This window comes from Elgaria multicarinata, chromosome 1 (genome assembly GCF_023053635.1).
Source record: "Elgaria multicarinata webbii isolate HBS135686 ecotype San Diego chromosome 1, rElgMul1.1.pri, whole genome shotgun sequence".
Lineage (NCBI taxonomy): Eukaryota > Metazoa > Chordata > Lepidosauria > Squamata > Anguidae > Elgaria > Elgaria multicarinata.
The window spans coordinates 136,195,612-136,223,410 of NC_086171.1; the positions used below are offsets into that span (position 1 = coordinate 136,195,612).

At 41.2% G+C, this 27,799-nt stretch overlaps 2 protein-coding genes across 2 annotated transcripts in view; one reads left to right on the top strand and one right to left on the bottom strand.

Moving 5' to 3' along the window:
• Nucleotides 1-27,799, bottom strand: part of TNNI3K (TNNI3 interacting kinase) — a 209,668-nt gene that overhangs the window by 21,676 nt on the left and 160,193 nt on the right. Inside the window, exon 22 of the mRNA XM_063137406.1 lies at nucleotides 4,931-4,990. Within this exon, the coding sequence (XP_062993476.1) occupies nucleotides 4,931-4,990 (60 nt within the window). The remainder of the gene's footprint in view (nucleotides 1-4,930; nucleotides 4,991-27,799) is intronic.
• LRRC53 (leucine rich repeat containing 53) lies at nucleotides 7,693-26,554 on the top strand. The gene is made up of 4 exons (XM_063147548.1): nucleotides 7,693-7,780; nucleotides 16,315-17,121; nucleotides 21,347-21,880; nucleotides 24,201-26,554. The coding sequence occupies exons 1-4, from the start codon at nucleotides 7,693-7,695 to the stop codon at nucleotides 26,552-26,554; spliced, it is 3,783 nt and encodes a 1,260-aa protein (XP_063003618.1).

Here is a 27,799-nt window from a genome sequence, read left to right on the forward strand (position 1 = left end):
ATGAGTGTGTCAACTCAGCATGGACTAATAGTCAACTCAGTGCTGATCCTAATCCACACCACAGTTGATTATTATCATGTTGTGTGGGAATAAACAATTGTTGAATTGATTATTACTCCCACTGCTGACTATCATGTTGTCTGAATGCAGCCAGAGAAGCAGTAAAGTACAACTGCAGGGCCAAGAAGCTATGTTTGGAGGTGTAAAACTTTTCAGAAGCCAATATCAAAAAGGAACAGTCATTTTTCTGATAAAGGAGGTGAAGGGCCTATCTTAGTCAGGCTTGTTTCACATGACTGACTAAGATTCTGAAGATGAATTCCCTTTACGTGGCATTTGCTCTCTTAAACGTTACCCTGAGGTTGCTTTGTTGATGGATATAGGATGTATTTTATCTGGCTAAATATTGCTCTCCTTTCTGTGACTTACACAAGCTCACGCCCCAGATTTAATCCTGCATGAACTGCTGCCGATGTATCACAGGAGCTCGCTAGCTCTCCTGTGAGACAGCACAGTTACTCGTGATATACCGCTTCACATTGCCCCCAAACCAAAACACACACCCACCCACACACACCCTCTTAAAAGCACTTCCACCTACATATAAAGTAACCTGCTGCAGCTGGAGCTTGAAAAATCAAATCAATGATAGGAGTCACTCCTTTGACCCTTCAGCTCAAGAGTGCTGATATACTTCGAAGGGAGGGGAAACTCATACAACACACACATGGCATAGAAGTGTAATTCCAAGAACTGGCTGCTAAAATCAACCACGTCACCAATTTTATCATCTATCGTTTCTTGGCCAAAGGCTCCAAACAGCCAGGTGTTTATTAGCCGTAGGCTGACGTTAAGTTCAACTGACTCAGCCGATAGTTTTAGAAACTGATCCGGTCTTTTCTCCTTTCACCATTGTGAGAGATACCTTTCTCCAAGACAAAGCCGGAAGGTTTGAAGTAAGCTAGTGCTTGCCAGGGCTCAACTCTAGAATTTGATTTCAAATTTTGGGGTAGAGTCCTTGAAAATGGCAATGGAGAATGGAGTGCAGTGTGCTTTTTCTATAACCACAGCCCAGGTCCCATGAAACTCGAATTAGGGAGCTCTGGGCAGGTCTTCAAGGGCCAGATCTGTACCAAGCAGGATATGAAACCTATATATGAAGTATGTCCTGGGCCCCAATCGTTGTTACTACTGTTATAATCCATTTTAAAGCTGTAGTATAGATCCTGCCAAGGATACTTCTACTGCAGAAGGTAGGGTGACCATATGAAAAGGAGGACAGGGCTCCTGTATCTTTAAGAGTTGCATAGAAAAGGGAATTTCAGCAGGTGTAATTTGTATATATGGAGAACCTGGTGAAATTCCCTCTTCATCACAACAGTTAAAGTGCAGGAGCTCTACTAGAGTGACCAGATTTAAAAGAGGGCAGGGCACCTGCAGCTTTAGCTGTTGTGAAGAAGAGGAAATTTCCCCAGGTTCCCCATATATACAAATGACATCTGCTGAAATTCCCTTTTCAATACAACTGTTAAAGATAAGGAGCCCTGTCCTCCTTTTCATATGGTCACCCAAGCGGAAGGTCTCCTTTTAGGCCTGCTTCTTTTGTCATTCAGTGGCATGAGGCCAGTTGTGGAGACCATCCTTCTATACCACCAAAATATAGTGAGAATCCTCAGACAACATGCAAGGAACTGTAGCCATTGTGTAGACTCTTCCCACATGATCTGTGGCTTATGTTACTCCAGCAGTGTGGGAAGAAAGAGTATTCTAGGGCCTGATGTATCACAGGTAAAGCTAATAAATCTACTTCAGGAATTCAAATATTCTGATCCATTCTCACAATAATCCTACATTTTATTAGGTCATTAGGCTATGCCAGCCTTCTCCAACCTGGTGCCCTCCAGATGTTTTGGACTTCAATTCCCATCCGCTCCAGCCAGCATGGCCAATGGCCAGAAATGCTGGGAGTTGTGGACCAAAACATCTCGAAGGCACCAGGTTGGGAAAGGCTGCTCTATACAATATATTCAAACTAAAATGCTAGCCTGAAACTGTTTGTAAGCCCTTGTAGGTGGATGAAGTCTATCTTGCTTGTGCTAATCAACTTATTTTAATCACATTATGTTAATTAAGCCCATTTAGCAAGGACCTTTGCTATGATCTGGGGGATCTGTTCTTGCAAAACTTTTCTTGCATGTCCTAATTGCCAATAATGCTCTAACCTGAATGCAAGCATATGCCCTTTCCATCATTTCAGATTATAAAGGTTCAAAGGAAAGAAAACCAGAAGTAAGTACCATGAGGGTAGTAGTTTGGCCATTTTTGTGGCATAAATGATAGAGACGGCTGCTCGGATTTCTTCATGGAAGAGCTCTGCTTAGGGACATTGTAAGACAAATGCAATGCGTCAGGTACCAGTGTTTTGCATTGTTTCTCTTCATGCCAACATGGGATGAAAATGGGCAATAGGTTTCTTCATGGACTTGAAGGTAGTAGAGAAAACTAAACTTGTCTCAGTAACATATGGTCTGGTTACATCTGGGCTAGATTACTGCAATTACTTTACACAGGGCTGCCCTTGAAGATTGGCCAGAAATGACAATTAGTACAGAATGCACCTGCTAAGAACACTTGTGCAGTTAGGCATATAGATCATGTTACACCTATTTTGTGCCACTTACATCAGGGTGCCTATTCATTTCTGGTTCCAATTTAAATTGTTGGATTTAGCCTATAAATCTCTAAGGAGTTTGGGCCTCGGTTACCTAAAGGATAGCCTACACTGGCACAAGCTTGCCCAAGCTTCAACATCAGCATTGGATACTCTGCTCTCTTGTGCACCAATGCAAGCGATAAGATTGGTGAGTACCAGGCACAGAGCCTTTTCTGTCGTAGCCCTACATCTTTACACTACCCACCCCCAGTGTTTCATACGACACTGCTTAGGTGATCAAAGGAGCCACTCCTAACTTCATATAAACAATAAGATAGTTTCTTACAAAACAGAACCTTCTGCTTTCTCCTTGCCTTTCTAACACCCTGCCTTTGTCTTCTCACTTCCTGTTCCTCCTTCAAACTCTTACCTCCCTGCTAATTTGGTTTTACTTCTAAACTCCATATATATTTATACACATGGGAAGTGCGTATGGAAACTTCTTTGCTGGTCTTTCAGAGGATTTATAGGGTGTTATCATCGAATTTGGTCCTGAGTTAGACCACTTAGTTCAGGGGTTGGCACCATGTGGCCTGCAGGCTGCATGTCCCCACCCCTCTACCCACATTATGGCCCCACAGCCCCCTCTCATGCTGCTGAAATTTGTTGTGATGCCCCCCAAATAGCCAATTTGCCACCAGTTTTCAGGGGCAAACTGCTGCAAAATGCCACAAAGGCCAAATTTAGCTAGAAAACAAACTAAATTTGGCTACTATAGCATTCTGTAGCAGTTGGCTTTCAAAAATCAGTGGCAATTCGTTGTTGTTGTTGTTGTTTTTTTACCGCTGCCATTGAATTCAGCAGGGTACCAATAGTCATGGCAGGCATGCAGCCTGAGAGTGGCCCCATGCCCTCCCAAACTTGGCCACCACTGCTTTAGTTCATTTAGGCCAAAAATAACTACCCCAGCCTTCCCTAACCTGGTGCTCATCCGATATTTTCAACTACAACTCCCAGCAGTACCAGCCAGTATGGCCAATAGTTGAGACTTGTAACCCTAAAAGTCTGGTGGGCATAAATTTGGGCAAGGGTGGTATATACTAGTTGGCAGCAGTGCTACATGTTCTGAGGTAAATGTCTTCTCATGGTTGTGTGCTACCTCCAGTATTTGAGGCAATAAGCCTGTGTGCACCAGTTGCTGGGGAACATGGGTGGGAGGGTGCTGTTATGCCATGTCCTGCTTTGTTGTTCTCTGGTTGACAGCTGATTGGCCACTGTGTGAACAGAGTGCTGGACTAGATGGACCCTTGATGTGATCCAGCATGGCTCTTCTTATGTTCTTATGTCCTACTGCCTGAGATCCTCTTCCAACTGGAGATGGCAAGGACTGAATCTAGGGCCTTCTGCATACAAAACATGTGATTTACCATTTAACTTATGGGCCCTCTCCCTGAGAAATGCACCCCCAGTCCCACTTCCCTACTGCAGTAATGTGTGTCGAATATTGGATTTGGACTTGGAATCAGTGGGTGCTAGTGGCACCGATGTCAGTGGGGCAATGAATCCACTCCAGGTTTCAGTCAGAACCAGGTCCGCACCTTGGATAACTCCTTTAAAGCTCTGACTAGTTCTGACAAACCTGGAGCACATTTACCACCCCACTGACATCAGAGCCACCAGTATCCACAGCTTCGAATAGTTCAGTTCAAATGTTGGTGGCCACTGAAGAGATGAGAGGCTTTTATTTTCCTTTTTTTTTTTTTTTAAATTTTTTAGGCTGCTGTAAGGAACATGAAAGAGGCACTGTTGTTTGTGGTGTACACACTCATTCCCATTATTGTCTCTGGTAAACAGGTTATATAGGTTTTTGTAATGCTACAAAAATCTGCAAAATCTGTTCAAGCAAAGATGACAGAGGAGGGAAAAAAAGAAATTAGTGTGTTGTACACACCATGGGGAGTTATGCCTCTATCATACCACCTTCAAATTTGAAAAGCTATTATTTCTCTCCTGTCAGGGAGAATAATGATCACTTCTGATCTTAGGTTCTATGGATGAAGGGCTAGCTTTTGTTTCTTCGGTTTTTAAATGGTATTTATTTGCTCTATCTCCTCTGCATCAAATAGCTTATGTTATAGCGAAGCAAATCAGCTTGAGAAAATTTGGTAGTATATCTTGAAAAATGACTGATTTTCTCCAGTAAGCAATCAACCAGGCATCACACTTGCTCAAAACTATGCATTCACATTTCCTGAGTGCAACAGGTTATAATGTTACCTCAATATTGCATAGACACTCTTCTAATTTGGAGACCACTTCAGAAAATTCAGGTCTTCCCTGAAAATACAATGACACAATAACAGTATGAGTATATGGGAAATTAAATATGTTTTGCTTGAAGACAGAAATAAAGAAATGCTGTGCCTTTTACATTTTCCAATCATTTATTTACAATTTCTAAAAAGCATTTGACCTGTGTTGGCAACACTGCTATATTTATTATGATGAATAAGGAATAATTTCAGTAGAACACTCAATGTTTTCCTGACATATTGTACTCAGGGGTGAATAGTGAGGTACTGAGGTAGCCAAGTTTCCAGATGATACAAAATGATTCAAGAAGATGAAAACTCAAGCAGACGGTGAAGAGTTCCAAAAGGCTCTTTCCAAAAAAGGCGAGTGGGGGACAAAAATGGCAATGAGCTTCAGTGCAAATGTTAAATGATATGCATTGCCCTGAAATTTGCATTAGCAGAATGACATCATTGGATACTGCCCTAAATCTATGGTGTGATATAAATCTATGTGATGAGTTCCAGATTTAATCATAGTAGTCTCCTTGAAATCAATAGGATTTAGGGAAGTCATGACTAATTAAGTCTCATTAATTTCAATGGATCCATCCAGATGATGACTAAATCTGGAATCAAGTCATGATTCCACATTGGGAATACTATGTACCATTCTTGTTGCCCCATGACAAATAGGATATCCTACATCTGGAAAAGGGGGACAAAGGAGAAGCCAAGGTGATCAAGGAGTTGGAACATCTGCTCTCCGAAGAAAGGCTGAAGCATTTAGGAATTTTTAGTTGAGGCAGAAAAAACTTCACACAACTAAATTGGGGATTGGCAATGAAAGAGGGTTATGAAATTATGAATAGTGCAGAGAAAGAAGAGATACATGTTTCTCCCAATCTCTCCTAATAGAACTTGGGATAATCCAATGAAATCAGGTGGGGGTAGATTCAGGAAAGAAGTACTTCAATATGCATTAATAACTCATGGAATTCATTGCCACAAGATGGGTGATGACAGCTGGCTTAGATGGTTTTAAAAGGGTATTAGACACATTCATGGAGGATAAATCTATTAAAGGCCATTGGGCACAATAATGAACTAGAAGGAACTTCCAAGTTCAGAGGCAGTATGTGGTATGGTTTGAGGTCAAACGACGGGGAAGTCCTATCACTTTCATGTCATGCTTCTCAGTTTTCCAGAAGCATCTGACTAGCCACTGTTGAGAAAAGGAAGCTGAACTAGATACACTCACCTTCCACAACCTGGTGCCCAGAGCAAGATGCCTTTGGCAAGATGCCCTCAAAGGGGTCCTATCTCAGTGAATCTATCTTCTCACCACCGTTGTCACCATCTCCTGTTGATTTTCCTCCTCTTCCTTATCATTGCTACTAATTACAGAGAGCCAGCAAACAAGAGGGCAATAGCATCAACTGCGCATCCTTCTCACCATCACTTTTGTCTGGGCTACAATGAACAAGCAGGTTGCAATGGTGAAGAGGAGGAGGATGTCCAGGGAGCTCTTGTCATTGGCTCCTGCTGAGTTGTAGGCCTTCAGCAGGTGCCTAACCATGCCTACCTTTGATGCTGGCCCTGCTGGAGCTCTCCAGATATTTTGGACTGCAACTCCCATAATTCCCAGCCAGCATGGCCAGTTTAATTGTGTATGCCTTTTTCTCAATGGCCAATAGTCAGGCTAGTTAGGAAAAATGGGAGATGCATTCCAACACATCTGGAGGGCACCAGATTAAGGAAGGCTGAGATCGTCATCGTATGTTCTTACTACAGGCTCTCATCCAAGACCAACTTGCATTGTATTGTGAATTTGGTTGTGATATCTTCTATCAGAAAGACAAACAAATGATTTGTTCCACTGTCCAAATTAGAGTTCTACCAAAGTTTCTAAGCATAAAAATATAGGGTGACCATATGAAAAGGAGGACAGGGCTCCCATATCTTTAACAGTTGTATTGAAAAGGGAATTTCAGAAGGTGCCATTTGTATATATGGAGAACCTGGTGAAATTTTCCTCTTCATCACAACAGTTAAAGCTGCAGGTGCCCTGCCCTCTTTTAAATCTGGCCACTTTAGTAGCTCCTGCACTTTAACTGTTGTGATGAAGAGGGAATTTCATAGGTTCTCCATATATACAAATGACACCTTCTGAAATTCCCTTTTCTATGCAACTATTAAAGATACAGGAGCCCTGTCTTCCTTTTCATATGGTCACCCTAAAAAATATGCTTAATATCCATTGACTTGATGGAGGCTTAGCACATGTTCAAACATATTTGAACTAGATGCTGGATGCTTTCCCAGCTCCTGGTACTTTCTTTCAGTAAAAAATAATGAGCCTTCTTTGATTCTCAAATATTGCCCGCTTCAATGGCCAATAAGTCAGTAAAGTCAAATAGTTAGAGGACAAGAGTGTGCCTCAAATTCATTGTTAATTAAAAGCTCCCAGAATTGGAAATCTGGTTTCTAAAATCTAACCCTGCTTTCTCATAAATGAAAACAAAAATGGAAACTTATAATTCTTTTTCCACCCTGTAGAAATCAACAACATCTGCCTTTTAAAATATTATAATTCTTTTTAAAGCAACGTGTTCACTGCTTAATTTACTTCATTGCTGAACTGCAATTAAGTCATGAATAATACAAATGTCAGTGCAAAGATGTAGATATATATGTATACCCTTTATTTTTTCCCTTTTAGGTGCATTGCTCATTCTGCTTGCTATGATGATTCAGTTAATAGCATCATGCCCCTCTTCATGCGTGGTATGCTCTGAAGATATTACTCTATGTCAAGGATTAACATATATACTAGGTAACTAAGTAAGACACTTTAAGAGAACTGATATTTATTCTATACTGTAAGCTCACACAGCACAGCTGTAATTGTATTGACTGCTTTTTGTGCCTGCTGCTGAGAGGTAAACTTTCAGAGCGCTAGCCTTTCACATTTTGACTGGAGAGTGATAGCATTGTTTCATTTCTCTTTGCCTAGAGGCCTTATCCAAACTATTCCAAGCCCTTCAGAAGTAATTGAAAACCTTTGTTACTGAGAACAGAGTCATTCCACTCAGCCAAACGCTTTAAGAAAAACAAAATAGATCATTTTAATAAGTTTTGTCCACATTTTGTGCAAAGTTCAAGCTGTCCGCTGGCTGAATGAGCTATCAATTGCCTTATAACCCTGCCAAGGAATCCTTCAGCATTAGCAAGATTAAGTGATGTACCAATGATACAGATTAGCATCATAAAGTGCATTATAATTCTGAAAGAATGTGGTTTTTCCCCTCTTGGTGCTAAATGAGCTGTGGAAATGCTAACAAGATACAGTGGCTGTGTTTATTACATATTGCTTGCTTAAGTCAACAATTTAATAAGACACCTGATTAACAAATTTAAAGCTGAGTGTGTCTTTCATGCTTGTTCCTGGGAAAGAAGAAAAATGCTTACTGCAGTCAGCAAAATAAATAAATAAAATAAATCCTTGCCTAATAGTTGTTAAAATAATAGATAATGTCTCACAGGATGAATCGTGTTTTTCACTGGCTGTTTTGCTATATTATTCTCATTTTGCATATGATGAAACAAGAGGAAAAATTAAAGGATCCAAGTCTGAAACTGAATCTAAACTCAGTAACTTCCAGAATTCCCTGATGCTCTCCTCTGTGCTTATGTGTCCTATTCCCATGATAACTTTGCCAATGAAAGTGTCTCTTCAAGAAAAGCCTTGAAACATGGGCTCTAGACTATGATTTTGAGCTCAATGCAGTCAGTAGGACTTAAATGAATGTTTCAAGGTTATGTATTGTATTTAGGACATGCTGGCCCCTGAGAACAAAACACATGAAATAACCAAATTGATACTTTTCAGTGAACTAATTGAATCTTCAGAAAATTCTTCCTTTGCAAACAACAGGACACTACCTCTCCTAGTTTTAAAGCTACAAATTTGACTATATCCTTCACTGAAAATAATTGTGCATTAGTTCAGCTCTATTACACTATTTCTTGGCAACACACATTGGGTGGTTCCAGATTTAGTCATCCTCAGGCTAAACCCATGGAATCAAATTTGATTTCAATGAGTCTACTCTGGAGTAATTAAATCTAGAACCAATCCATTGCCTTCTATAAAGCATGGTATATGAGCCATATTTGGTTTTCCGTGTTAAAAGTGGGTTATCTATGCATTGTCAACTGAGGCCTTAGATAGATCTAAGGTTTATCCTGGGATCATCCCTGCCTGCTCCTTGGATCCCCTGTGTGTCATTTACATGAACAGGGATGATCCTGGGATAAACCTTAGGTCTAGCTAAGTCCTGAGTGAATATAGGACAGCTATTGGTGATAAGCCCATGTTGGAGTTAAGTTACTGAACTTTAGGAATAAAGGCAACACTTATTGTAGAGAATATTTTTATAATATCTTCTACATGCTCTAGTTACTCAATTGGCTATGAGCCATAATGAACAACATCAAGTTCTAACATAATACCCATACAATACGTTCCAGAAGTATTCCTTGGGTACCAACCTGTGAAAGCATTTAGACTAAATGGGCACCCAAATGATCCAATGAGCCAAGACAGATACCATTTACAGATTCCTGGATAGCTACCATTAACAGCTTGCTTTGTTACAAGTAGCTTGCACAGATGAACCCTTTGTACAAAATATAAAAAATGCATATATATTTCACTGGAACAAACTCTTAAGAAAGAAATCCAAAATCCACATTTAGACTCTATCACCAAAACCCACAGTTTAGGGAATACTTTATTAGGACCTGCCAAAATTCCACAAAAATGTGCAAGCTTTCAAGTTCTTCAGAATTCTTCATTAGTATAGGTGGTACAAAAAGCAGAGGGGAGGGAGAAAGAGAAAAATCCAAGCATGGCTGTCTTGGGAACACAGCATTCCATATGTTCTAAGAAGCAAGAACCTAGGCTTCAATGCCAGTGTAGGACTTGGTTGGAAAACTACACTAATATAAGAAGGCTTCTATCAGGCCCCAACATAGGCAGGATGGTGCTTGCCTCTGTAAGTATTCCCCACCATGAAGAAACAAGTGTACCACATGAGTTCGCCTGAGTGTAGAGTTTGCATGCAGCAATTGACAACCTGGCCAGGTGTGTCACTGGCATGCTAACTTCTCTAAATGCAAACAGAGTAATCAAATGCATCTATCCATGATGGTCATTCATTATTATTATTGCATTTATATCCCGCCTTTTTTCCTCCAAGGAACCCAAGGCGGCGTACATAATCCTCTTCTCCATTTTATCATCACAACAACCACCCTGTGAGGTATGTTGGGCTGAGAGTCTGTGACTGGCCCAAAGTCACCCAGTGGGTTTCCATGGCCGAGTGGGGACTAGAACCCGGATCTCCCGATTCCCAGTCCAACACTTTAGCCACTACGCCACACTGGCTCTCTATTCATCATGGCCATTCATGGAATAGTCATGTGGGAAAGTGCTTTACCCATAGCCGCCATTGTTTCTGCTTTGGGCCTTTTAATGAGAGGCTAATTTGGCAGTGAGGAGAGAAGGGGCCAATAATTTTAAACCCTAATCAAAATCGATACAAATTAAGCTTCCACTTTGTAAGATGAATTCCCTGACTTTGAAGCTGTTCTACGTGGAAGAATTGATGCCAATTTAATTAAACCACATTGTAATTGAAAGCTGTGTGAAAGTCAGTGGTTTCCAGGGAATAATGTAAATGTTTCTTTGCTTGCTTGCTGTTCAACACCCATGAGTTTACATTCAAGGTTGTGCTTCAAAGGCGGTCCAAAACAACGCTGAAAATATTCCAGATCATGCAGAGTGGTCATACCAAGAAATATGTAAAATATAATATTTTCTTGTAGTTAATGGGGATAAGGATTTCTTCATAAAAGCTATATGTTTCTGGAAAGAGTTTCTAGATGTTCATAGGAATCACTTTCATAAACTCGTTAAATTTTGGGGCTACAGTTTGTAGCCAAACATGACACAAAGGAGATCAAATCTGAGATCTCAGTTTTCAAGGCAGTTCAGTCTTTATAGGAACAGGATTAGCTAGGAATTGAACTGAACTTGGGCTGAGATCCAGAACTGAACTGAGGATAGGAATTTGCCCAGAACCACTCAAGATCAAGATTGTGGTTCAGATTATAAATCAGAGAAAGAGCCAGGCATGCTCAGAATGAAGAGCATGTGAGTCAATAAACTGAAGAAGTTAAATGGCTAAGAAGCAGAGACATCAAAGCTAGGAAACAATTAAAGTATGTAAGACTTTGACAGGAATAAGTGAGATTAGGGCCTTTGCTAGACCAGCCTATATCTCGGGGTGATACCCGGGTTTGTCCCTGTGCATCCAGATGATGCACAGGGGATCCTGGGCTCAGGCAGGGATCAACCCTCCCTGGCCCCGGGATATAGGCCTACCCTTTGGCCCCCATTTTCCCCATGGTCTGAGACCGTGAGTGTGTGGCCCGTTTCTACGGCTTTTCCCAGCTCTCTGCAAGCCAGGAGCTGCGCCCATCGGGGCTAGGGTGGGGGGAGAGGGGAAATCAAGGCGTGTTTTTAAAAACCACTTACCTTGCTGCTTGTCCTCTCATGCACAGCTGGCCCTTTAAAAGTTTTTTTTTTAAAGGCGGGCGCGACGGCTCTCTTCTTGAGCTCGTCGCGCCTTGCGTGTAAATGAGGATGAGATCTCGCGTTATTCATAACGCAAGGTCTCCCCTCCTCTCCCCCGGATTTTCACTTAGGTCTAACACTAACACACACACACACACACACACACACACACACACACACACACACCCCTAGGGGTGTGTGTGTGAGAGAGAGTGAGAGAGAGAGTGAGAGAGAGGGGGGGATAGGACCAAAGAGCTGAGGAGAGCAATCTAGCCATATATAGTCCAAATAGGCCCAGCCCAACATGTTCTGCTGCCTGAGACAGAATAACAAATAGCATTCCTCCCATTCAAGCTGCACAGTACCCAAGTTTGATCAGGTTATTTTGGCAGCAGAGGCAAAAACACCAAAACAAATCCCACAAGTACCTCCCACAGTAAAAATACTACTACTAATAATAATTAAATTTGCTGCACTTCGATAACAAATCAGCTTCCTGAGGCAGCCACCGCCCTTTGCCCAATAGTAGCGCCAGCACTGAGTCCAAAGAAGAATACAGAGTAGGGTGACCAACTGTCAGGATTTCCCCGGATTTGTCCTGGTTTTTGTTCTTTCCATGGTGTCAGGGGGGATTTTCTATAATTTTCAATAATGTCCTGGAATGACACACCTTCCCCTTTAAGGCTGCCATTAGCATGGCAGGAGGGAATGACATGCTTTCTTGAGGCACATCATTCCCCCACCCCGAGCTCCAATTGAGGTCTTAAAGGGGAAAGTGGGTCATTCGTGGACATTATAGAAAAGGCCCCAATTGGAGTGGATGGTGGTGGTGCAGAAGGAAATCCTTTCCCCTCCTCCACTCCAATCGGGTTCTTTAAGGTGGCGGGGGAATAACGTACTTTCTGCAGGACTCAGAAGGCTGCTTCCACACACACACACTAGGTGTCCTCTTTTTTGGTTTCCCAAATATGGTCACCCTAATACAGAGCCTACAGCTAACTAGACTACTGGCAGCTAACTTTCTGTTAATGTCTTATAGGCAGCCAAAAGGTTTAAAGTAAGCTCTGGTAGATGCTGCCAGGTTTGTTCACTCTGCTCAATACGAGCAAAACTGAAGAGGTTTTCCATTAGTGAGACATTAAAGTTACAAATCTCCCTAAAAGGATGAAACAAGGAATTGAACTAGAGATGCTGGTTTCTTGAGTAATTTGATTGCCTTCAACCAACAACTGTACTGCATACGTAGTTTGGTGCGCAAACCTATTATTATTATTATTATTATTATTATTATTATTATTATTATTATTATCCCTCTAGCCTCTAGTCTAACAGTTTCACCTCAAGCTTTTGTGCTGGAGTGTATATTAAAATCAGGTAACATTGTTCAACTCTGGCACAGCTTTTGTGATTTTGCAGTGAGGAACACTACATTTTAAGCACTTAAATGCTGGCATTGCATTGTTTAAGATCCGGCTGTTTTTGTCTCTTTGTTTGTAAGTAACTGGGCACTGTATGTAACTACACTTCTATTCTACCTGATGAAGGATTCTGTGTTATTTAAAGCCTGGATTACTTGGGTTAGTAAAAAAGAAAAGAAACGTATCACTGTACCAGTCATTGGCAGATGCAATGGGAGCTTGCATTCACAACCATTCTGCCTCATTCTAAAGAGTCCAAACACATTAACATGATAAATAGCTGTTACAATAATGGTCCTGTCATGTTAACCCATAATAACGCCAACTTTAATCTTGCAAAAATTGCTACTCAGTTAGTGGCAGCGGTGTAGTTAAGCACTAGTCATTTTTGCCACTGTACAATATGTGGGCTACGCTGAGGCTAATCTTGATCCTATAGAGGATTTGATTAAAAGCAATATATATCACAGCAGTGGGGCTGAACTAAAATGCATGAATGGGAGACCCATGGGGAATCCTCCAAGGCTTCAATAAAAGAACAGAGCCCCTGTCAAGTTTATTACATTTGCCTGAGGCAAATAGCATCCATATTGTAAAGGGAAAACAATAAATGACCTCCCAGCACAGACAAACATTAGCATCTGTAAATGAGTGAGGTAGATCAAATGACAGCCACCACTCAGAGGAGCTCCTTTCTGGGAACAGCAGGGGTGCATCAGGTCAAGACTGAGGCAAAGCGGCTCAGCAGCATGTGGGGAGGCTCATACAGTGCTTGTCTCCTGCCCCACAGTTGAGTGACAATGCTGTTCACTTCTCACTTCCATTAGAAAGAGGGGAAATCACCTGGAATATTACAGCAATAATAATAATAATAATAATAGTAATTGTAATAAATAATGCATTAACTTTGACATCTTGTGGAATAGATGGTTTTCTGTTTCTAGAACAAATATGTCATGTTAGAATATAGGAAAAATATGATTAAGTTGGGAATAGGGATGCTAGAGATATTCGAGATGGACTAGAATGAGTTCAGATTTCTAAGAACCTGACCTGAGGAATCCGCTGTGGACTGGCCGCCCTAGGCTCTGCAGAGTCTGCAGACTTTAGTATATTTATTTTTTACTTTTCCCAAATTCATGCAAATTTATTCACAGGAAAACACACAAGTTTCTGCTGAGACATATGCCATGCTGGAAAATATACATGGGGAATAGTTGAATGGAATCGGGCACTAACATAAATTGTGCAAAGTTTTGCAAACATTTGTAGAGAATTATTTCCATATTTTTTCCACATAACAGAAACAAAAAATGGATCCTTCTGTGACACTGCACCATCCATGAAACATGCACAGGATGGATTTCACAAAATCTGGATTTCTCCAGTTGGGAACAAATGAGTGTTGTATGAAGCTCTTCATGAATTCAGGCCAGGGTCTCAATGACCAGGGGGCCTGGAAGTGAGAAAACTGGCAGTGACTTAATCCAGACAGGACAGGAAGACAGATTATAGTATTCAGTTGAAGAGTTTGGCATGATGTACGGTGATGCTACTCCAATTAAGGGAATGAGTCCCTCATATTTGTCTGCTCTGGATTTATTATGCTTAGATTCTGGAGTGAAAGGTCACAAGGAATGCCAGATAGTATACACATAACATTTGCTATTGTATTGACTATATTGCATAAACAAAGCAGGATCCAAAAGTTCAGCCCTGCCTCTTCCCTTCCTTAATATGAAATAAAACCAATCCATATAGTTTCACATCTCAAGGTGATCTTGGGCCTCGTAATACAGTTCCACGAAGTATTCGTTCTAAGCCTCATCATGTACTGTATGGCTCAACCAGTAATATTAGATATGAAATGAAACCATTGACAAAGATGGGTTCTGTGCAGATTTCTGCCTTTAAGCATCTGCCTGAATAAGTGGTGAGAAAAGATAGTCATGAGAATCATCTAGGATATATAACTCCAACACAACACCATGCATTGAAGGCCCCATGATACTCCAAGTCTTGGTGTCAGGCCATAATGCTGTTAATAGCTTTTAATTTAAGGTGCTTCCATACCTTTAAACCATGTGAGGCAATTTCTGTAAGTAACTGGAAGTGGAATGAAAGCACAGGTTTCACATAGCATTTAATATATTGCTATATTATCCAGCAATATATTCCCCGCCCCCCGCACAAGCCAAGATCCCTCAATGATGCCTACTCCCAAGTATATTCCATTTAGTAAAGGTCTTTTCAAATGCTCATTGAAATGCCTCCTAGTCAGAGATCAAGCCCATTTTATTACTTTTTGTTTATCAAGGCCTGGGATTAGTGAGGAATAGGCTTGATTTACCTCTTATAAACTTTCTAGAATTGCCCCAGTGTCAGTTTCTCTTCCAATGTGGGGGAGGGCTTTAATTACTGATCCCTTCTTTTTCTTCTTCTCTTCTTTTTTAAATGGAGAAGTGATACTATAAAAAGCATTAGCCAACTTTAAGACTAGGTCACTCAATTGACCTATTCTTGTATAGTATTTCATTGATCTCCTTGTCTGTTCAGATAATACAACAAAACCCACAATTTTCTGTCAGGAATTTGAGGAAAGAGAATTAGCAGAGAAATGTATCATCCACCACTACTAATCTGCATATATAGTTTCATGTTAACATAATGAAATTCAATCTTCACATTAACCTTTTGAAATTTTTACACTTAAATGTGAACACCCACCACCGCACACCAAAACCCTTTTTCAAAAAATACTGATGGAGTATCATGTGACTTGAAGAAATAAAGACTGGGCTTGCCTTTTGTTCCTGATCCTTTTGCATTTTTACAGCACATTTTCAAACTTGCTATAACTGCAGCCATGAGGATGAGAAATGTGGTTTTCAGACTTGTGGGCATGCTGTCCATGGAGCTTATAAAACAACAAAGAAACGTGTGACACCTTGAACTTTAGACTTGCATCGCCCTGTCCTGCTCTTTATGTACAAGATGAAGAAACTGCAGCACAATCCTATATCTCTCTACTCAGAAGTAAGTTCCATTGAGTTCAATGGGGCTTGCTTCCAGGTAAATGGGCATAGGATCACAGCCTCAGTGATTCATCAAAAGAATGTTTTATTTCAAGAATGCTGTAAATAGTTTTTCCAGTCAGAATGGGAAGTTTTTTCCCCTTTAGCAAATGAAAAAGTACTTTCCATCTATAACTCCATTAAATATGAATTGGCTAGCATAACGGCAGAGAATACGAATTGCCAACTTAAATGTATATAGAAATATAACTACATTTCTGTTCCTTTCATACAGCTGCTCCTGCAACCACAAAAGCTTTGATCATTACTGATGGAAGTATCAAGTCAGTAGAAGGTTTTAACTTGTCTTTCCTGCTCAATGCAACTTTACTAAGACTCAGCAGTAATAGGATTACAACCATTAGAGATGATGCTTTTCTTGGACTTAGAACACTGAAGACTTTACTTCTGGACCAGAACCAAATATCAAGCTCTTCCATCACTTACAGCACATTTCATGAACTTCAGAAGCTTCAAGTACTAGTGCTGAGCAGCAATATTTTGAGCAGCATTCATGGAACCTGGTTCAAGAACATGAAGGACCTTATTAGACTCTATTTAAATGGGAATCTGCTTACTAGCATTACAGGTAACAGCTTTGAGATGGCGAACCTCAGCAACCTCAGGATCCTGGATTTATCAAACAATTTCATTCATTCCATCGCAAAGAGAGCCTTCCAGGGCCTCCCCCAACTGATGGAGATTGACCTTTCAAGAAACAGACTAGCCCTTATTCCTGACACATTTTCCCCCCTCACTCAATTAAGCCTTCTAAGCTTAGACCAGAATTGGTGGAATTGCACATGCAAACTTTATGATTTAGCCTCCTTTCTAAGGAAATATGTGAATTCCTCATCAAGGACACTCAGAAATGCTGGCAACATGAGCTGCATAGCTTCTGAAAACCCATCAGTGATCAATCTACTTGAGCTCACCGAGGCCAACTGTAAGCCTGCACTTAAACGCCCTCCTGGTATTTTAAAAATCAGGAGAAGGAAATACGAGCGAGATGTTGCACTGGTAGCTGTCTTTTCTTTCCTAGGTAACACTTGATTTAATATGCTTGTCACCTGCTCCGTTCTGAGCTTATCTTCTTTCTTTCTTTATTTTAAAAGTTTGCACTCCATTTTATGAAAAGAAAAAAAAGAACCAAGGAAACATAGACTCATAAGGCCAGAAGGAACATGAGAACCAGCAAATTCAGCAACTTGTCCTAAGTAGGATGCTCTATATATTACTATTATAGAGACCATCATAGTTTGAAAAGCTCTGTTAACAGCAGGAGGTACAAGGCTTTTGTCAGGGATTGGTTTTGCCAATTGAGTATCCTATTCTTCTAAGCCACATGGCAGCTCCGTCAATCCGTGTGCTATTTCCTACTACTCAATATAGTAGGCGGGATGAATAGCACAGTTTGTGCTGTGCAAATTCCTGCTCAGTCTTGTACCTCTCCCCCACCATACTTATTTATTTATTTTCTTTTTTAGAAGACTGTTTCTTTCCCACTCTTGTAGTTAAGTGTTAGAAGGCTGCCAAATGAAAAAAGAAAAAAAACTTCCATGCAAAAAACACCTTAAAGTCTAAGGCCCAGTCTGATCAAAAAGGTATGTGTGGGAAGATGTAGCGATATTTATTTTTTGCATTTATATCCTGCCTTTTTTCCTCCAAGGAACCCAAGGCAGCGTACATCCTCCTCTCCATGATATCCTCACAACAACAACCCTGTGAGGTGGGTTGGGCTGAGAGTCTGTGACTAGCCCAAAGTCACCCAGTGGGTTTCCATGGCTGAGTGGGGACTAGAACCCAGATCTCCTCCCAGTCTAATACCTTAGCCACTACACCACACTGGCTCTCATGATAGACACTGTAGTATAGTGGGCTAATTCCAGTATTTTCCTATATTGCCATTTTTCACATGACAGAATCAAACAGTGATCTTTCATGAGTCCACTGTTCCCATGTTACCTTGCTCATGCAAGCACACCACGTGAGAAGTGATTTTGCACCCATTGGCCTCACTCTCATATGTATCTAGCATTGTTGCCTCCCTGCTAGCAGAATAATTTTTATTTTATTTTTATTTAAGAAGGGTGGATCAATTGCTCCTTTGATATGACCCTGAGTTCCGTTCTCCTGACAATGCAGAGCTCCCTGTCCTTGGGCAGAAACATGTAAAAATATATCTTGGAGTCGAAAGCGTTGCCCGAAGCTATACCATTGCCTAAAGCTATACCACCTCAGGCTGTGATCTCGTTTTATTTCACAAGATAAGAAACGTTAGGCACAGGTTGTAAGTGAAAGGGAGACTGCCAAGATGAAAACAAGACTGTGAGGCTGTTGGATGAATTGATAAGTGATATTTCTCCTCTGGAGCCAAGCAAACCAGTTACTCTGCTGGCTTTTTATTTAGAATACCAAAGCAGCAAAAGATACATCCAAGCTGAAAACATTTACAATGCCCCCACATTTTCTTTCACTGCTTGGATTACTTGATGGTCTCACTGGTACATTATTAAAACACATACTAGCTCAAATTTGCTGATGTATTTCAAAAGGTTAACATAAAACAAAATGGGGAGGCTCATATTTGAGGGCGTCATCGTGACAGGACTAAAATACAGGACTGTCTGATCCTCTTGTGTGGGTTGCAGCTTCTATGGCGCTATGGTACAGTGGACAGGATGTTATGACTTGTCAGAAGGAACCTGGGTTCCAATCCCACCCTGGCCAAAGATTTTTATTTTTCAGCACACCACAGGCCCTCAGGGCAGCTCAAGAAGTCTGTGTGTGTGTAAACTCATCCCCAGTTCCTCCCGGTAAAACCTGAAGTACCTATAGCTAGTATTATAATAATTTCTATATATTTATCCTGGCTAATATTGCTGCTAAGAGCCTCATGTGGCGCAGAGCGGTAAAGCAGCAGTTTCTGCAGCTGAAACTCTCCCCACAGCCTGAGTTCGATCCCAGTGGAAGCTGGTTTCAGGCAGCCGGCTCAGGTCGACTCAGCCTTCCATCCTCCCGAGGTCGGTAAAATGAGTACCCATCTAGCTGGGGGAAAGGTAATAATGGTTGGGGAAGGCAACGGCAAACCACCCCGCTATAAGGCCTGCCAAGAAAACGTCAACGAAAGCTGGCGTCCCTCCAACAGTCAGTAATGACTCAGTGCTTGCACGAGAGGTTCCTTTCCTTCAATATTGCTGCTACCATATTTCAGAGAGATTAGTAAGGGGAGCTGCTTTTTATTCTCCAGGTCACACACAAAGTGATGGGAGCCGTGTGGGTCAAAAGAAAAATTCCTACAAAAAACCTTCCCAAATCCCTAACATTGTAAAGTCACAAAGCACTGCACAAACTTTTTGATTATTCAGATCTCTTCATCAGATTCTCTGGCTTAAACATCATCCATTCCCCCACCCCATTTTCTTTTGCTTTGTTTACCATCTTGCTTGATGGAGGGTTCTAGAGAGCATGAAGCCTTGAGGAGCATTTTGTGACTTTTACATTGGTCTAGGAAACGGATTTTGGAAACTTGATTTTTACTTGTACAGTTTCATGACTCCCCGTCCTTGTGAGTCCTCCCTGTGGTTGCAAGGACCTGAAGAATATACTCGAATTTCAAACCTTAACAAAATCAGCTTTTAAAAGAGCAATTTTTTATTATTCAAAAATAGCCTTTATTTTAAAATGAATTTATTATTGCAAGGTGCAGTGCCCCAGAGATTAAGCCCTAGTGTACGTTCTGCTTTCAAGGAAGAATATTTTGGAAACCTGCTACGCATGGTCATCAAAATCCAACCTGCATTTGCTTCTTGACACTTGGGAAGCAGAGAGGATACCCAATGCTGTCTGACAATGAGGGAAACATGACAGTCAAATTGCAGGTTAGAATAATTTGTAGTCATTCGCAGTAGTGCCATGGTAAATTTTGAAGTTCAGGTATTCATCTGGGCGGTTTCCATAAACACACCTCCAAGGAAAGTCTAAAAATGAAGGCAGCCATGTTGATTCATATCAACAAACCAAATCTAGCAGTTGTTATCTCCACCAGGACCAGGACCTTTGTGAAGTTAATGGGTCTTATTTCCCATGCAAGACCATGCCACTGCAAAATACTTTGCATTACAACAGGGAACAATATACCATTGCTGGGAAAATTAATTCCCTTCCAGTTACTGTGAAGATTGCAAGTAAGCTGAGAGGGAATTCTGAGAAAGGGTGGTGGAGGATGTCAGCATCCCTGCTAAGCAAAAAGTGCTGGTGCTGCATTCCTGTGAGCTCTGCCTCCACTACAACACTGGTTATTTGTAGGGATTCCACACTCAACCTAAGGATCTCAGAATGCAATATGCAAAAGAAATAAAGGGTATGGAGTCATCTTGCCTTCAACTCAACTGAAAGACTAACTACACCAGGGGCGGAAAAATGATTTTGGGTGGGTGAGGAGCAGAGGCGGACCCTGTGTGGGCCAGATGTTATCAAAAGACGGTGCCCAAGTTTAAGCGCCAGCTGGATTTACTACAGTTTGCCAATGGAAAGATTCTGTAGAGCTGGCATGTATTTAAAGTGTAGCTCCTTCCTTATATTAGGTAGTGCTAATACAGGCATAAATGTGTTAAAATGGTATGGCTTACCCATTGAGGAACATGTGGTCCTTCATGCTTTTTCTCTGTACAATTTTCCTAGTCTAAATCAATCTCCTTTCCTCTGCCCCTTTCCACACACACAAACACAGTCTCATGGAACAAAAGATATAGCTATGATTCTTAAAAACAAAACATACAAACAAACAAATGAAAAACCACCCTCAGATAACCTTTCTTTTGGGTACTTGACTTTCATTTTGGATGGGGATAGACAACAGTTCATGACAAATGACCTTTTAGAAGCAGATTGCGTATGTCCTGACTTTAGGGTTTCTTCCGTACAGTAACCGCCCCTCTAAATAAAAAAGATTCAATCTATTGTCTCTTTTAAGGCGATCTCAGATGTATTTCCAGTCATTACAAATTTATTTCCTCCTTGAATAATTGCTATGGAAGACACTCCACGTGGAATGATAGAATTATGTATAGATAAAAAATGTGTGGGGAATTTAATTGGATTCCTGTGCTCTCCCCTCCCCCTTTTCTGCATATAATAATCTCAAGTAGAAGGATTATCCCTTTAGCTATTTTGTTTTATTACATTCAATTTGTATGTTTAATGTCTAATGAGCTCCACTTTAATTTACCTGATTTTGTCTTTGATAAACCTTGTATTTGTCACAGGAGGTGTTGGTCTCACTTGCCTAGTTTTAGCCCTCTTTAACAGGAAACTTCAACACGGCAAGGCAAATGAACACTCGTCAGAAAATTGCTGTTGCAGAACCCTAGATGAATCCCAGTGTGGTCATGAGCCAAGAAATTACCTCACTAAGGGATACTGTAACTGCCACTTAACTCGGGAAAATGAAATAAAGGTCATGCCCATGTTGAGGTCTGGCAGGGAAATGCCATTTTTACAGGAAAATAGTCATCAAGAAACAGTAAAGGCAGAGTCTAAGCACACAGGCCTAAAAATGCCACTCAGAAGCATTCAAAAGGAGAATGAACAGATGACAACTGACCATTTCTTGTGCCTTAACTGTAGACTGCTACAGTCTTATCCTCAAGGATCTTCTGGGAATACAGCTGTGCCTAGCCAAGCAGATGTACCACACCAAAAGCATTTCCAAAGAAGAACTAGAAGCCCAGAAAACTCTGGGCAGTGGGAGGAAGACGCAATTGTGACAAGATTAGAGGCTCATCCAAAATTCAATCAAGGTGAGTTCTCTTCCTGGGAAGGGAAACAAGACAGTGCTTTAGTTTTTATCGATGCTTCTCATGTTGCAGAGGCTGGGGTCTGAGATTTGATGCTCCAGTCACATTAGAACAAGTGAATTGTCATGTCAAGGGCCACAGATGTGATTAGCATCCATATCTAAGGTGTGGGTATGATCCTGATGTGGAGAGTAACCACATGATTAGATCCTTATATATGATTCTCCCTGTCTAAGGTTCCTATACCAGTGTGGGACAGAGCGCTGTAATATAGGAACCAACTCATAGGGAGACACAAACATTTCTTTAGGTTCTGGGTCTCTGCTAGCATCTAAATGCAAACATTAGAAAGGCACTTGGAGATGTACTATTAGAAGAAGGGAGCAAATTCTGGGGTAGAGATGTATACTGAAAAACCATGGGATGGGATGAGGTCGCTCAGGGATAAAGGTTAGCATCCTAAGGCCCCCCAAAAAGGAACGAAAGCAGAGGATGAGCTTCCCACTAAGAACACAAAGGCCCAGTTCACTCATGTCACTAACCCATGGTTTATTTAAGCCATGGTGTATTGCTCTATCCAGGATTTGTCTGGCAGACAATGGAACAAACCATGGTTTGTTTTCTCAACCTCATGTTTGTTTATTTCTGTAATTCTTTGCTCACCCTTTGTGGCATTGTCATACTGGTATGTAGAGCAGCTGGAGGGATATCACTCTTGCCTGCTGATTCTGTAGCCTGGTGAAACGACCCATGAACAACCTATGGTTCTGGGTATGGACATAATGGCAACCTATGGTTTAAACAACCCAGAGTTCACAAACCAGCAACAAACCATGGGCTTTCCTCCTGGATTGTTCATGGTTAAAAAACCATGGTTTGTTAGCATGGCCACGTTCACAAATAACAACAACCCAGAATTCAACAACCCATACCATGGGTTAGGATTATGTACAATCCGGCCCTTTGAAGGAGCAATTAGATGAAAACTAAGAGCAGAATTACAGATAATGATGGCAAAAAGAAAGCCCAAGAAAGGGAAAAATATTGATTCAACTATATCAAAGGTGACAGAGAAGTCAAAGAGGATGAGGACTGAGTTGAGACCTTTGGCTTTGTAATGACAAGATCATTGGTGATTTTGTGGGGGGGGGGCAGCTATAGTGGAGTGCAGAAGGAGGAAGCCAGTTTGGTCAAGACTGGAGTTGGACCAGTGAAAATGGAGACAGTGGGAATCAGTGACATGCTCCTGGGATTCAGAGGGGCAATCTCAATGATGCAACTGCAGAATGATGCAACTACATGACGCAACTGCAGATTCGCAGCCACCACAAGACTTTTCTGTGAAGCAGCACAGTAAAAAAGTCAGGGACTTGTCCTGAATTTTGGGTGGGAGCGAGGTCATCTTGGCTCTTCCACTGTCTGACCTCACTCCTTGGCTGATCCAGGGGCGGTCCTGGCAGGAGGTGACTGGTGTTTTTTCACTAGAGGCCAGGAAGAGGGCGGGGGGCATATCCAGTACCCAGATGACTGCTGGAAACCCCGTGCTCCCTCCTTGGTGTGAGGATTAGCTGGCACAACACCTAGTAAGCGAAACCGTGGGTTTTAGGGGGAACGTGGTGTGAACTCAGCACTGTGAAGACACCCCCAGAAATAAAAGATAGAAAGGACATTGGAGAGTAGTTGAAGGAATTGGATTTTGTGTGAATGCAGTAGGGAAAGAGCCAGAGGGCCAGGGCTAGGGAGGGGGAGAGCGAGATTAACTATTTTCTGGAGAGGAGGGATAATGGCAGGGAAGATGGTATTCAGGAGTTGGGAAGGGAATGCAATAAGGGGGATGAAGAGCAGTTATACAGGGACAGCAAGGCAGTTTTCATCCAGTGAAATGGAAAGAGAAAGAGTTAAGAGAAGTGTAGGAAGTGGGTTGGAAAAGTGGTTGGGGATAGGTAGGATAAAGAAGTAGAGAGTTTAGAGAGATTATTTCAGTTTTAGCACCATAATACTACGGAGTTAGCAGTCAACAGAAGAGCTGTACCATAAATAGATGATTTTCTGTATAGATAGTTCTGGTCAAGAACAAAGCTTCCTTAATGTCAGTCTTCACTCAAGTTAGTTCAAATGTTAAAAATGTGGCCACTATGAATGAATGTCTTGTAGTGTAAAAATGTTTGCTGAGAGTGAGACGTTAGCTAATTGTCCTGTGTTCTCCCATAAGCAGGGAAGACTTTTTTTTGGCACCACTGGCATAGGTGTTCCAAACATCTGTTTCGTCAGTGTAAGAGAACTCCCCCTACATGTGCTAAGTTTCAACACTTCTGTTTAGCAGGAATCAAAAGTGACACGTTCTGTGGAAGATGTTCAAGGCCTGTATGCGCTTTGGCAAAAGAGAGGCTTGGGAAACATTTTGCAAATGAATTGTGTCAATCTCCATCCAAAACCGAGGACAATGACTGCTTCAAGTCTTACAGGCAAAGGCATCTTATTACAGCCTTGTCATCAGCCACGAACACACCAGAAGAGTCAAAGGAACATTGTGTGCGAACAGCATTAGAAAGCCATAGATCACCATGGAATGATCAATGTGGGTCATTAGCGAGGAGTAAAAATATTACTCCACCACTAGACAACTTCCTTATCTGTAAATACACAGACTGTGATAAATATCAAGACTACCCAACAGAAAAGAAACAGAACCATGGCAAAAATTTAAGACCAGAGAAAGAACAGCATGAAGTTAAGAACAGAAGAGCAGAAGTTTGCTGTATGAGTGATGAAGAGATGTCATCATCACCAGCAATCAAGAGAATGTATCAACCCAAGAATGTTAGTTTTTATGTACCTGATCTAGAAACAGTAAAAAAGGTGGATGTGTCAACTAGTGTCTTAAGTGAGGAGAGATCCCCTGAGAACAAGAGACAGCATGAGTGTATTCAAAGAAACCCATCACCTACTCTGGCAAGGAAATCACTTAGCCATTCAGAAGCAGAAAATAAAGAAAGGAGACCATCTCCTATCCCTGGGCATCCTGGGGAAAAAGAGAATGAACTCATTCAGAAGCATAAAGTAAAAACTAAAAGACGGGATTACCTAACTGTGAAGTTAAATTTACACCCCTTTAGAAAACCAAGAGTCCATCCTGAAAAATGTACTCCTAAAGAAAAGACAGAGCAATGCCCAGGTTGTCAACATACACAATTGCAACATACTCCCCAAAAGAAAGGAACAAGAAGAAAAGCAAAAAGCAAATCGGAATATGCTGTGGCTGCCCATGAGATATCAGAGAGCAAGAAAGTGATTATTTACTCTAAAGCAATTGCTGGGAGACTGCCCGAAGAAAATGGCAAGAATGCAGCTCCATCACTCTCTGGTCCTTCTAAGAGTATTTCTGCCATGAGAATTACTGAGGGCACTTCACCAGTCAAGCATTTACAAATGCCAAGTTGCACCAGCCATTCCCCTCCATTCTCACCAAATGGGACTCCAAGGATGACTGCTTCGGTTAGTGCTCTTTCATCTGACCAGTCACCAAGTATTTCACAGGACAGAGTAAATAATGTTCCCATATCAGTGAATTCTAAAGAGCTTAAGGACAATGCTACAGAGACTGCAGTCTTGCCCTTTCATCAGAATTCTCTGATGGCTGCTGCAAAAGGGAAAAAACATAGCCCTGCTCCAACTCCTGTTAGCCAAGCAGAAAATCTTGGCTTGCAAAAGCCCAACAATGAAGATGATTATCAGCTTCAACAGGTCACCGAGTCTATAGTGCAAAGCATGAAAGTGGAACAGTTAGAAATACAAGATGAAAACCTAGCCATGAAAGATGGACTGGAAGAGCAGGAAAGGGCGGGACAGTCTGAACCTGCAGAAGAACATCTAGCTAGAATGGAATCCCATAGCTTTGGGGAAATGCCACCATCAAATGGAAACAAAACTCCCACAGAAAAGGACATAAGGAGGACAAAATCTCCAGATCACTTGAGCTGTGCACTTTCTAATTCTTATGTCAATGGGTGTCTTAATACAAAAGAAGGACTTCAGATACTGGGTGGACCTAACGATGTGGAAGAATATGGAGCAAAAACACAGCAGTTGAGAGCAGAATTAAAGACAGAACGCAACAACGAATTGACTAAAATGCTTATCCCAGATACGCCACTGGACTCAGTGGGTCTGAATGAAGAAGGAGCACAAATTAGGGATGAGTGGGAGAGTAACAAATGCAAAACATTTCATAAAAGTGTTGTCAAAGTGACCATGATCTCTAACACATCAAGTGTCCTCACTTCTCCTGAAACTGGAAACATACACCTGGATAGTAACATCAATCTTGAAAAGAACAATAATGTGTGTATGGATAATAACAGCGATTTGCAAGAAATTCCAAACAATCAGCTTGATGATGGGAGCAATGAATATAAAGAAGGTAAAATGCCAACAACAACACATCAAGAGCTTTCTTTGTTACCAGACTTTAAAGATGTCAGTTATGAAGAACGAACTGAGATGTCTTGCAATACAAAGAATGCTGAAATCTCTGTTCCTAAGCCTACATTGTCTCCCACATCTATCGATAATGATAAAGAATTACCTTTACAGGTGGAACAAAGCAAAGCTAATATTTCAAATAACATTTATCCATCTTTAGTTCTCTTCAAAGACAAAAAGCCCTTTTCGATATGAAAATCCTGACTTTCTAACAAGAACAGAAAATTTCAAGAAGTCACAGCAATATTTAAAGGAGAACAAGGAGCTGGCGAAAGAGCAGAATTCAGAACAAAACCAGTGTGCCTGTGGTTATAAATTAGGGTTAAGAAGACATCACATCTTTTGTACAAAGTTCTCAGGCCGTAGAATAACTGCTTCTTATTTATATCGGATGGATATAGGGTTGATATATCATACATTTTAACCATCTTCCAGATAGGCTAGGATCATGAAATATGGTATACGTGTAGTTTAGCTGCATACAGAAATTGGGTGGTGGTGTTGAAAAATCTATTCCGCCCCCCTCCAGGTAACTATTGTTATAAAAGGGTTTGTATTTCCCTCACAAAAGTTTAGTTGTACAGCCAAATATGGAGAAAAATTGTTCAAAATGTTCACTGCCCCTTCCCCTGCCACAATAACACAATCTGTAAGAAGACATTTGTACAGCCTCAGATAACGGAACTTTCTCAATCAGAAATTTCATACATTAAAATCTTCTCTACAAATGAAGGAAGCAAGATTGCTGGTCTTTATATGTGTGACTTTATGTGCAGTATTAAATATCTAAATGTTTCCATACTGGATCCCTAAGGTTGTTTCTGCACTACTCCTTTCCTCTGGAATTGCTCTGTTTTGTACACTCACTTTTCAAGGAGAAGCAGGGGTGCTTCCAGACAGAGCACTTCTAGGGCTACCAGTCAAAAGAGACTGTGCAACTATTCCACTTTTTCCTCCTTAATGGATGTTTTATGGAAATAAAAAAGGCAGAACAAGCAGAGAGGAAACATGGGAGGTTACAACTTGAAGATGACGATAACTGGACCTTTCGCCAAATTCCATAAAAGAGGCAGAGTGATTGCATGACAATAGCATCATTTGGGAGCACCACATATAACTTCATGGAATTGTTGCTGTCTAGTGTTTTCTGTGTTGTTCTTCTGTAATTTTCCCCACCCAAACTTGCATTGTGGTATTTTGAGTGTGTGGTAGGGAGCAACTGCAGGATTAGCTTGTCCACTGTAGACAAGCAAAGAACTACTGAGATCTTTAAGAAGGCAGGAAAGAAGAAGGCCTTCATGAAACCTGTCTGGGGAGTTGCTTCCATAACCTTCACTGACAGCTACATCCTTAGCCTAAGTCTTCTGTGACCAAAAAGAAATGGGGAGAGAAGAGCAAGCCTGCCTGCCTGCCACTTTGAGGTAGGGTTGGCTTATTCCC

Bases quoted from the DNA above. Each gene is read 5' to 3' on its own strand.
- LRRC53 (XM_063147548.1), top strand. From the start codon at position 7,693: ATGATTCAGTTAATAGCATCATGCCCCTCTTCATGCGTGGTATGCTCT. The intron at 17,122-21,346 runs GTAACACTTGAT...TATTTGTCACAG, and splicing joins AGCTGTCTTTTCTTTCCTAG to GAGGTGTTGGTCTCACTTGC. The intron at 21,881-24,200 runs GTGAGTTCTCTT...TCTGTTTAGCAG, and splicing joins TCATCCAAAATTCAATCAAG to GAATCAAAAGTGACACGTTC.